Genomic DNA, 12,294 nt, shown 5'->3' with positions numbered 1-12,294 from the left:
GACTGTTTATCAGTGTCTTACTAGCTTCTTGATAGTAGAGTACATTATTTGGTAATGGTTGATGAGGATGATGACCTTGAACCTGGCTACCTAGTAATCACATTCTCATGTTTTTATTGTTTGCAGTGACTGCTGAGAGGATAACTTTCCTCAGTTCTCAGACCATGACTGATTACTAGGTGTTTGCAGTAAAGGGCTCTGATTTTAGAATTTCTTTTAGCACTTTAATTACTCCTCAACTTAGGTCATCTTTTGGCTCAAATGTAACACTGCTGGAAAAAACTAGACCAGGTTAGAAAAGACAGCCTTGCTATAGCTAAATCCTCATGTACAGTGAACTGGCACTAACAGTGTTAATGTCCTCTGCTAAACCATTTTCTATTGATTTGTAATTTTCTTCACTATTTTCAGTGCTGTCTGGCTGGCTGGTCTATAGAAGAATTACATATTTTGGAAGGCAAGAAGCACTGAAAAATATGTTTGTAAGAAAATGTACTTACCAGTTTGTCTTTTTCTGGCAATTGCTTCCACACCTCAGCCAGTTTTTTACTAAGTTCCCCAAAATCTGGCATAAAAGAGTAAAACACTCAATACAGTAAAGGGTTAGCTATTAACAAAATAGAAGATTGGTGGGCCGGGTGCGGTGGCTCACGCCTGTAATCCCAGCACTTTGGGAGGCCGAGGCGGGTGGATCACGAGGTCAGGAGATCGAGACCATCCTGGCTAACACAGTGAAACCCCGTCTCTACTAAAAATACAAAAAAATTAGCCGGGCGAGATGGCGGGCGCCTGTAGTCCCAGCTACTCGGGAGGCTGAGGCAGGAGAATGGCGTGAACCCCGGGGGGCGGAGCCTGCAGTGAGCCGAGATCGCGCCACTGCACTCCAGCCTGGGCGACAGCGAGACTCGGTCTCAAAAAAAAAAAAAAAATAGAAGATTGGTGAAAGTGAAAACTGGAAAAGGGTTTTGAAGGTCAGATTTAAATATTCCAAGATTCTTTCAAAAAACCAACCCCAATCCCATCACTTTTCTTTGATTTTTTTCTATAGGGAAAGGGATGTTTTGATGGTCACGAGACAGTCTCAACTCGTAACCATCTACTCCCTAGGGATTTATTCCTTAAGCATCTTTCTGGTGTCTTTTTTTGAGACTGAGTCTGGCTCTGTTGCTCAGGCTGGAGTGCAGTGGTGTGATCATGGCTCACAGCAGCCTCAACCACCTGGGCTCAAACCACTCTCTCACCTCTGCCTCCCAAGTAGCTGGGACCACAGGCGTGGGCTACCATGCCTAGCTAATTTTTTTAAATTTTTTTCTTTTTTCTTTTTTTTTGAGATAGAGTCTCGCTCTGTCACCCAGGCTGGAGTGAAGTGGCATGATCTCAACTCACTGCAACCCCTGCCTCCCGGGTTCAAGTGATTCTCCTGCCTCAGCCTCCAGAGTAGCTGGGATCACAGGCATGCACCACAATGCTTGGCTAATTTTTGTATTTTTAGTAGAGATGGGGTTTCACCATGTTGGCCAGGCTGGTCTCGAACTCCTGACCTCAGGTGATCCACCCACCACGGCCTCCCAAAATGTTGGGATTACAGGCGTGAGCCACCACGTCCGGCTATTTTTTAAAATTATTATTTGTAGAGATGAGGTCCCATTATGTTGCCCCAGCTGCTCTCAAACTCCTGGGCTCCAGCAATTCTCCTGCTTCAGCCTCCTAAAGTGCTGAGATTATAGGCATGAGCCACTGCATCCTGCCTCTGGTGTCTTTAATTTGATCCCACAATACAAGGCCTATCAACTTAGGTTAAAAAATATGCATAGAATCTGAAAAAAGATGTTAGGTTTTTACCAAATTTCTGAATGATTAGAACCAAAGAAGGATTTCCCTAGAGCAGCTCAGAAGCAATCCTCTAGATGTGTAATCTTACCCTTCCATTGTATAAGAGTTTTATGCTTTATAAAGCATATTCATGTGTGCCTAACACTGCAGCCTTTTGGAGTTGGTAGGGCAGCGATTTTACACATTAGGCAAATGAAATTTGTAGCGGTTAAGTGACATGTGTCCAGGATCTCTGGTATAGTGTTTTTCTCACCTCATTAACTTCTAATACAGAGACAAATACAGACAGTCCCTGACTTAAACGATAGTTTGACTTTTGATTTTTCAACTTTATGAGGATGCAAAAGCAACATGCACTCAGTAAAAACCGTACTTCTAGTACCCATACAACCATTCTGTTTTTCACTTTCAGTACAGTATTCAATACATTACACAAGATATTCAACACTTTATTATAAAACAGGCTTTGTGTTAAATGACTTTGCCCAAGTGTAGGCAAATGTAAGTGTCTTGAGCAACATTTAAGGTGGGCTCAGCTAAGCTATGATGTTCTGTAGGCTAGGTGTATTAAATGCATTTTTGACTTACAGTATTTTCAATTTTCAATGGGTTTATCAGGATGTAACACTATCATAAGTTGAAGAGCATCTTTACAACAATATAATACAAGACATCTAACTTTACATCCAAGGGCAGTTTAAGGAAAAGGCCAATTGTAGAATCTTGGAAATAAACAATTGTATATTTTTGTGCATTTATGTATGTGCTTTATAACATTTATTTTAACACAGTTTCCCACCTTATCAGTTTAAGAGATATGTATAGAAAGTTCATCTCTTTTACAGATGAGGTAAACTAAGGCAAAATCTAAAGTGATTTGCAGAACTGAGGAAAGAAACAAGATTTATGCTCTAATGCTACAGGAAGAAGAAATTAATTGCACTGCTTCAAGATATAAATGGAAAGCAAAAGCGCTACAGATCAGCAATGTTCTTACCTATACCTGGATGGTCAGCCACAATGGTCACGCGATACTCTTTACAGAACACCTGGTAGGCCGACATGTTCTTCTTTTTTGGCTAGTGCCGCATAGAAGATACAACAGGGTAAGACTTGATTAGAACCCAAGTTTAGTAACCCTGAATCCATAGTAATAAAATAGAAGGATACCTAAACTTTTTCATCAAGGGAAGAGTTCCAAACTACTAACCAGCTTTCCTAAACAGGATAATATTTTTTTTTTTTCTTTTTTGAGATAAGAGTCTCACTCTGTCGCCCAGGCTGGAGTGCAGTGGCCTAATCTTGGCTCACTGTAACCTCTGCCTCCTGGGTTCAAGCGATTCTCCTGCCTCAGCCTTCCGAGTAGCTGAGATTACAGGTGCCTACCACCACACCCGGGTAATTTTTGTATTTTTAGTAGAGATGGGGTTTCACCATGTTGGCCAGGCTGGTCTCGAATTCCTGACCTCAGGCGATCTGCCCACCTCAGCCTCCCAAAGTGCTGGGATTACAGGCTTGAGCCACCGTGCCTGGCCAGGAAAATACATTTTTAAGCCATGTTACTTACCACTCAGAGATGAACATCAGTTTTAATTTTAGTAGGTAAAAACCACATGCTAAATTATTTGTAAAGATCTTCCTTCTCCCTATATACAATCCCATGTTACACATTTCTTTCAGAATTAAGTGCTAAGAAAATCTTTACCTGGGGTGTCTATTTTTCTCATCTTTGAAAATCTGAACCACATAATTTCCTTTTAAACTTTGGAGCCAGAAACCCAAAAGCCAAATCTATGTTCTTTTTGCTTCTCTGGTTTTGATTTCTAATCTTGTAATTTCCCTCATCCTGCTTTTATTGTCATTTGTAGCTTCTCATTATTGGATTGTTCACATTTTTTGGGTTCAAGGTGAGAAGTGAATAAATAACTGAAGACAATTCTTTGGTAGTCACTGTCAGATGCAACGCCTTCACTTCAACAAACTGCTGTGTACTACCTGAGGCATGTTTGTTCTTCACTACATTCTGACAATGCCAAAAGGAATATATGATTTTTGAGAAACAAAATCAAATTATTTTTAAAGTCAGTTCAACAAGAGATATATAAAACAGAAGATTTGATTTCTATGCATTCCATTTTACAATTATACATGGTCTAAGGGGAAAAAGTTAAGTTTTTCCTATCTAGAAAGAGACATGCAATTAGATTCATCTATCCAAATTTCCCATTGTGAGCATGGGAAAAACTAAAGTCAGAGAAACTGTAACTTGCTGAGGGTACCACCACTAAGCTAGTAATAACAGACCCTGCCAGTTATAACCACAACCCAGGTAGCCCTGACTTTCAGGGCCATGCATTATGGGCCCAAGAAAGAACATATGTTGCTCCCTTACAGAGAAAGTTAACTATTTAAAATAGAAAGAGTTATCACTTAATAATCTTAATCTAACACAAATCTTTTCAGTATGGCTTTCCTCAAAAACTCATCTGGAAGCATCAAAATATGATTCTCCGTCTTTCATCTACTCCTAGTCCTTTTTGGCCCTACAGTTATTAAAATGACATGAATGTGGCCGGGTTGGGTGGCTCACACCTGTAATCCAGCACTTTGGGAGGCCGAGGCGGGCAGATCACGAGGTCATCCTGGGTAACACGGTGAAACCCCGTCTCTACTAAAAATATAAAAAAATATAAAAAATTAGCCGGGCGTGGTGGTGGGCGCCTGTAGTCCCAGCTACTCGGGAGACTGAGGCAGGAGAATGGTGTGAACCTGGGAGGCGGAGCTTGCAGTGAGCTGAGATTGCGCCACTACACTCCAGCCTGGGCGACAGAGCGAGACTCCATCTCAACAACAACAAAAAAATATGACATGAATGTATGGTGCTTTAAAAGCCCTTGGGAGCTTTTGTTTGCCTTAAGAGTCAGGTTTCGTGACAAAAACCAAACCAGCCATACAGTCCTGTCTCATAACTTCAGAGTTGTAGCTTGCTTTAAACAAAGCTCGATTGTGCACTCTGCCTAGCTGCCTTAGTTCTTCATGTTGTTCCCATAAAATAACGACCCTCAAAGGACAAAGACTGAGGCTGATGGCAATAAAAAGCTTATGTGATGACTCTGACTTTAATTCCAAAAGCGATTCGGAAATCATTTGATGAATAGAAACATTCCTAGAACACCTTCCAAGGTTAACTGCTTTGAATGAGATTGCACTTATTTGGAGATAAAATTTGTGGTATGTTTGTTAAATTTCATACTAATCTTTTAATAATGGCTTATCTATATGCCTGACATTTGCTAGAATACATGATGAAAGAATAATTTGTGGAAGTCTATATGGTGCCAAATCTTTCCCAACTGTACAATCAATCTCACTACAAAATACTGAGAATATTAGAAAGTATATATGCTTGAGAGATTTCATAGCTTGTTTGGCATATTATAAAACTTACAAGGAAGGCGTTTAACGTTTTCTCAAACACAGTACTGTAAAAGGTTAATGTTCCTATTCTATAAGGCTATCTATAGCTGTCACACTAATCACAATTTTTGGCCAATATACTATAGATCCAAATTCACATACTGAAGAAAAGGGTTTCCTTCATAACTCTTACGAAGGACTTTATTCAATTATGTAGAAAATAGATTAGCGTTTATCGAGTACCTGTGCTGGGTGGTGGTATAGCAAGTAGTTAGGAGGATAAGCTTTTGAAGCCCAGATCTAATTCTAAGGAAGTTAAGCTGCATAAAATAGTGGAAAACACATGAAATTTACAATTTAAAGACCCACAATCTTATCTCAGCTTCACCATATACTAATTATTGGATCCTGAATAAAACACATAGGAAGTGGATAGCTTTTCTAATGTGTGATATTAAAAGTATTTCGAAATTAGCCGGGCGTGGTGGTGGGCGCCTGTAGTCCCAGCTACTTGGAGAGGCTGAGGCAGGAGAATGGCGTGAACCCAGGAGGCGGAGCTTGCAGTGAGCCGAGATCGCGCCACTGCACTCCAGCCTGGGTGACAGAGCGAGACTCCGTCTCAAAAAAAAAAAAAAAAAAAAGTATTTCAATGGCAATGAAGGGAAAGCAGAGACTAAGATTTCAAAGGTAGTAGAAAAAAAGTAACCCATTAAAGTATTCTACTATTCATTTATTAATATTTACTGAGTATCCATATTGCCAGACACTGGGAATACAGATAAGGATCAGATGCAGAATCTAACAAATGAGGCAGTTAAATATGTCATTCTAATAAAACACAGTGCTATTATAGGGAAAGCATTGGGTGCTATGGGAACACGTAGTAGGAGTACCTTCCCAAGTTAGGGAGTCAAAGAAAGCCTTCTGGAGGAAGTGACATTTAATCTAAACCAGAGAGTTGGGTAGAAGTAGGCAGATGAAGGGTGGTTAAGAGTGTTCTAGGCAGAGGCAACAACATGGGGGCACATTCATCAAAGAAGAGAGAGGTAAGAGATGATGTTAGAGAGGCAGGCAGAGCCCATCAACTGAGGCCATGTAACCCATATTAAAGTGCATGGATTCTGTCCGGAAGATGCCATTCAAGTATTTTAAGCAGGAAGTTACATAGTCAGCGTGACACTTAAGGACTATGGAGAACAAACTGGAGAAAAACAAGAGCAAAGGCAGGAAGACCAATCAGGAGGCTGCTGCAGGAGTGCGGGGGAGTGATGAATGATGATGGCCCACAGTCAAGACAGTGGGTTGGGAGAAAAGCAAATAAACTGAGAAGGAGGAAGATGTGACAGGATTTATTAGAGATAGTGTGGCAAAATGGCTTTCAAGACCAGCGAATCTGCGTTAGAATCCTGACCATGCTATTTACTAGTTATGTGAATTGCTTCATTTTCCCGACATTTTGTTTCCCTACACAACTTGGATAACACCATTTAACTCAAAGGTGGGAATTACTCCATTGCTGTGTGGCACTTCAGTAGGTACTCAATGTTATTTTTGTGGTAAGCAGAATTATGAGATGGCCCCCAAGACCCCTGCTCCTGGGTTTGCATTCCCGTAAGGGTGGGCAAGACATGGTCATGTTATGTTATATGGCAAGGGGATTTTGCAGATGCACTTAAGGTCTCTAGTGAGTTGACTCTGAGTTAGTCAAAAGGGAGATTATCCTGACTGGGCCTGACCATAGCAGGTGAGCACATAAAAGAGACAAGAAGCCCAGCAAGCTATTTTGAAGACATCAACTGATTCTAAAGTTTATATGAAGAGGCCACAGACCCAGAATGGACAAGACAGTATTGAAGAAGAACAAAGTTGGAGGACTGACACTACCCTACTTCAATATTACTATGAAGCTACAATAACCAAGACAGTGTGGCATTAGCGAAAGAATACACAAATACATCAATGGAACAGAACAGAGGGCCCAGGACCAAATCTACCTAAATAAAGTCAACAAATCTTTGACAAAGGAGCAAGGACAATACAATGAAGAAAAGATAGTATTTTCAACAAATGATGCTGGGACAATTGGATATCCACATGTCAGAAAAAAAAAAAAAAAAGGAATCTAGACACAGACCTTACCCCCTTCACAAATTACCTCAAAATAAGTCTCAGACCTAAATGTAAAGTACAAACTATAAAACTCCCGACGACAACACAGGAGATGATCTTGAGCTTGGCAATTACTTTTTAGAAACAGAAACCAAAGACAATCCATGAAAGAAGGAACTGATAAACTGGGGTTCATTAAAGAGATTAAAAACTTCTGCTCTGCAAAAGACACTTAAAAAAAGAAAGACAATCCATAGACTGAGAAAATATTTACAAGGGGCATAGCTGATAAAGAACTATTATCCAAAAATCTCTCTCTCTTTTTTTTTAAGACAAGATCTCACTCTGTCATGCAGGCTGGAGTGCAGTGGTGCGATCATAGCTCACTACAGTCTTGAATTCCTGGATTCAACTGATTCCCCAGCTTCAGCCTCCTGAGTAGTTAAGATTACGTGTGCCACTGTGCCTGGCTAATTTTTTTTTTTTTTTGTAGAGATGCAGTCTTGCTACGTTGCCACAGTGAGACTTCAAAAAATTTTGAGACTGTACAAAAAATTAAAAAATTGGCTGGGTGTGGTGGTGCGTGCTTGTAGCCCCAGCTACTCAGGAGGCCGAGGTGGGATAATCGATTGTGCCGAGGAGTTTGAGGCTGTAGTGAGCTAGGATTGCACCTCTGCACTCCAGCCTGGGTGACAGAGTGAGACCCCATCTTAAAAAAAAATAACACTAAAAAAAATAACATAAAATTTAAAAGCCCCAGACCCCAGGTGGTGGTTTGGAAGGGGCTTAATGACATTTCTTGGGTAGACTCATTCCTAAAAATATTCAGTCACTCATTCTTTCAGGCAAGAAATATTGAAGGTATTGGGGACTCAATGGCAAATGAGACAGGCCAAGATCCTTGTCTGAATGGGGCTGAGATCCCATGGTATAGCCACTCTGGAAAACAGTTTGGTGGTTATGACAAAACTAAACATTCTTAACATATAATCCATCAGCTGTGCTCGTTGATATTTACCCAAAGGAGTTGAAAACTCCTTTGTTTTCAAAGGATGTCCACACAAAAACCTGCACTTGGAAGTTTATAGCAGCTTCATTCATAATTGCCAAAACTTGACAGCAACCAAGACGTCCTACAATCAGTGAATGAATAAATTGTAGTACTATATCTAGACAATGGAATATTATTCAGTGCTAAAAGGGAAAAAAGAAAGGTGTCGAGCCATGGAAAGACATGGGGGAAATTTAAGGACATATTACTAAGTGCAAGAAGCCAATCTGAAAAGGCCAGATAATGTATGATTCCAACTATGTGGCATTCTGGAAAAGGCAAAACTATGGAGACAATAAAAAGTTCAGTGGCTGCCAGGGAGGTAATGAATAGGTGGACCACAGGATTGTTAGGGCAGTGAAAATACTCTGCCTGAGACTGTAATGGTGGATACATGTCATGATACATTTGTCCAAACCCATAGAATGGACAACACCAATGTAAGAGGGAGCCCCAGTGTAAACTATGGACTCTGGGTGATAATGATGTGTCAGTGTAGGTTCATCAATTGTAACAAATGTACTAGTCTGGTGGGGGATGTTGACAGTGTGGAAGGCTGTGCATGTGTGGGACAGGGGATATATGGGTTACCTGTGTACTTGCCTCTCAATTTTGTTGTTGACCTAAAGCTGCTGCTGCTGTAAAAAATAAAATATTCAAGAGTTTCCTGAACAAATTTCACATGAATAGAAACCACATTGGCTGGGTGCGGTGGCTCACACCTGTAATCCCAGCACTTTGGGAGGCCAAGGTGGGCCGATCACCTGAGGTCAGCAGTTCAAGACCAGCCTGGCCAACATGGTGAAACCCCATCTCTTCTAAAAATAGAAAAATTAGCCAGGCATGGTGGCACGTGCCTGTAGTCCCAGCCACTCAGGAGGCTGAGGCACGAGAATCACTTGAACCTGGGAGGTGGAGGTTGCAGTGAGCTGAGATGGTGCCATTGCCCTCCAGCCTGGGCAACATGAGTAAAAGTGTCTCAAAACAAAAAAACAAAACAAACCCCCCCCGCCCCGCCCCACATCGAGCCAACATTAAGAAACACACAAATAAAATGAGACAAGAAGGCACGAAAGTCTCTGGCTGGTCTCAAATTTGAAGAAAACAAGTTGCCATGAGTTCTACAACTATAAGGGACTGAAAGCTGTCAACAACTTGAATGAGCTTGAGCCTCGGATGAGAACCCGGCTCTAGTGGACACCTCGATTTCAGTCTTGTGAGACCCTGATCAGAAACCCAGTTGAGTCCTCCAGGAGGAATTTGATCTACACAACTGTGAGATAGTAAATGGATGTTGTTTTAAACTGCTAAGCTTGTGATAATTTGTTATGCCACAAGAGAAAACTAATATGAGTTCTTTTCTATTCCTTATGCATTTTCCAAAATAGAAGCTGTGGCACCCAAAAAGCCAATACAAGCTTTTTAAAAAATAAAAATTGTGGTGAAGGAGGATAGGGTGAAATCATTTGACCTTTATTAGACAAATAGCAGCAAGCCCTTTATTTTAAAATTTTTCATTGAAATAGCAAACCAAACTAAAAATACTATTTTAGTATTCTTCTGGTGAAGCCAGTCCTGTTTAGAGATGGTAAAGAAGTGTGTTGTGGGTGCTGGATCTCCTTTATTAATTCAGTATCAGCTTTTTATCTCCTAATGTCTTAAGTGTTCTAAGGATCCTCTCTTTCAAATCCTCCTTTATTGGGCCTAAGATACAATGGAGAGGCACCACACGCACACCCAAACACATACACACGCTCGCACATGAGTTCATGTAAGGGGTACTCGTGGCCATTTGGTGGGGTGTGGTTTAATTAGTCTGGGTGTTCCACCTGTCACTCATTCCACTCTAAGAACCTATACCTTGGAGTGAGTGGGACAGGAGATATAAATCTATTCTCCCCAGATAGTTTCTATGTCTCTCTCAGTGTGGGCAACTCACTACACAAGTGTGATTCTGATGTTTGTAGCTAAGGTAATTTTAAAAATAAGGTAAAATCATGGTTCCTGAACAAGGCCAATGACTTCATCTGGTGGTGGAGAGAAAAATCTAGCTGCACTGGAATGATATTCTGTTGGGCTGAGACTCTGTCAGCCTTCAATGTGGAGCCTTTCTAAAGGATTTTCAAGGGAAACTGACTACTTACACTGTTCGCTTTACGTGCTGACTTAAAACCTAATCACTGTGTAAGATGCAACTCTAGTCTGTGGACCTAAAGTTCAGATTTCAAACTTAAGGGTTAAAAATTTTCCATGGCACATTTTTCTAAATTAAGAATATACAAATAGAGGATGATCTCTATAAATACAAAACATTTCCATGAGATTCCAAATGCAAGGCCAGTAATTCCACTCTAAATTTTCTCATGAAAGAAAACATACAGGATGGCAAGTAGATTACAGCTGGGATACACAAGACACTTCTTTAATTAACAAAATGTTAATATTTTAAAAACTTGGATACTTTATTATTAGTAGCAAATTACTTGCAACAAGTCCACTTAACTACATGTGACTCATGATGTTACCATTTTACTGCCAGGATCTCCTTTTAAATATTTGACGAGATATGTCACAGTATCAATAATATTCAAAAAACAACTTCTTTTTAAGCAACAGGGTCTCACTATGTCACCCAGGATGGAGTGCAGTGGCTCATTATGGCTCACTGCAGCCTTGAACGGGTTGAAGTGATCGTCCTGCCTTGGCCTCCCAAAACTCTGGGATTACAGGTATGTGCCACTGCTCCTGGCCCAAAATGCAACTTCTTAATGCTCTTTATAAAGTGTCCTGCTTAACTTTTTTGGGTCATAGAACTCTAATAACCTGATGAAAATCTCTCCTCATAACTCTAGTTTAAGGTCCTGTTTTAAAGAATACAATATTTGGAAGTTAAAGCACAATACTGCTTATGATTCTTAAAAATGAAATTTGGTGGCTGGACGTGGTAGCTCATGCCTGTAATCCCAGCACTTTGGGAGGCCGAGGCAAGTGGATCACCTGAGGTTAGGAGTTCACGACCAGCCTGGCCAAGGTGGTGAAACCCTGTTTCCACTAAAAAGACAAAAATTAGCTGGGCGTGGTGGCAGGCACCTGTAATTCCAGCTACCTGGGAGGCTAAGGCAGGAGAATCACTTAAACCCTGGAGGCAGAGGTTGTAGTGAGCTGAGATTGCACCACTGCACTACAGCCTGGGTGACAAGAGCGAAAACCCGTCTCAAAAAAATAAAATAAAATAAAATAAAAAGCAATTTGGTGATGTTAATACTACGTACGAGCCACTGTCATAAGACCTTTACCCATAGAAATTCCCTTAAACCTCATAACAACCCTATGAAGTAAGTTCTATCATTCCTGCCAGTGTACAAATGAAGAAACTGAGATCCAGACTCACAACTCCATGGAGTGGCGGGGCCACTAAACACAGGCAGCCTGGCTTTGGAGCCTGGACTTGTAACCATTTTACCACCTGATGCTCTTCTGAACTAACTTGACTGAGATCCCCAAATCTGATCTGGCTAAAAGGAAAACCAGCAGATAAGTAAGGTTTCTACACCAAAGTTTTTATTTTAACTTCCTTGAATGAAAATCTTTCTACATGTACTCTATACTTCCACTATCTCTCATACCACATCAATGAATATAATTTAACCACTTTCTGTATATTGAAATGAGTGTGGCTCTTGCAGTCATAAAAACCTGGGTTCTAATTCCTGTTCTGCCACGAACAGGTATGTCCTGGAGCATGCTATTTCATTTATTTAAGCTTATTTCTGTGAAACTGAGATGACAACACCTATACCTCATTGGGTTCTTGTGAAAATTCAGTGATATATGGTAGATAAAAAACTAGTGCAGTGCCTAGAACATACGAGGAACTCTACATG

General features: G+C 40.6%; 1 protein-coding gene and 1 long non-coding RNA gene across 7 annotated transcripts in view; one reads left to right on the top strand and one right to left on the bottom strand.

Moving 5' to 3' along the window:
* The window catches only part of LOC129467247 (uncharacterized), a 72,349-nt gene that overhangs the window by 14,407 nt on the left and 45,648 nt on the right, over positions 1–12,294 (top strand). For 2 of the 3 annotated variants that reach the window (XR_010117208.1, XR_008652341.2), the window contains exon 3: positions 2,757–2,885. This is a non-coding gene — a long non-coding RNA (uncharacterized lncRNA). Of the gene's footprint in view, positions 1–2,756; positions 2,940–12,294 lie in introns of all 3 variants that reach the window. The other variant, XR_010117207.1, reaches the window with a different exon arrangement.
* The window catches only part of HMGXB4 (HMG-box containing 4), a 54,319-nt gene that overhangs the window by 9,176 nt on the left and 32,849 nt on the right, over positions 1–12,294 (bottom strand). For all 4 annotated transcript variants that reach the window (XM_055251493.2, XM_055251495.2, XM_055251494.2 and 1 more), the window contains 2 exons: positions 2,831–2,912; positions 501–565 (listed from right to left, as the gene is read on the bottom strand). In XM_055251493.2, the coding sequence (XP_055107468.1) occupies positions 501–565; positions 2,831–2,912 (147 nt within the window). The remainder of the gene's footprint in view (positions 1–500; positions 566–2,830; positions 2,913–12,294) is intronic.

This window comes from Symphalangus syndactylus, chromosome 18, assembly GCF_028878055.3.
Source record: "Symphalangus syndactylus isolate Jambi chromosome 18, NHGRI_mSymSyn1-v2.1_pri, whole genome shotgun sequence".
Lineage (NCBI taxonomy): Eukaryota > Metazoa > Chordata > Mammalia > Primates > Hylobatidae > Symphalangus > Symphalangus syndactylus.
This window is presented reverse-complemented; position numbering and strand designations above follow the sequence as displayed.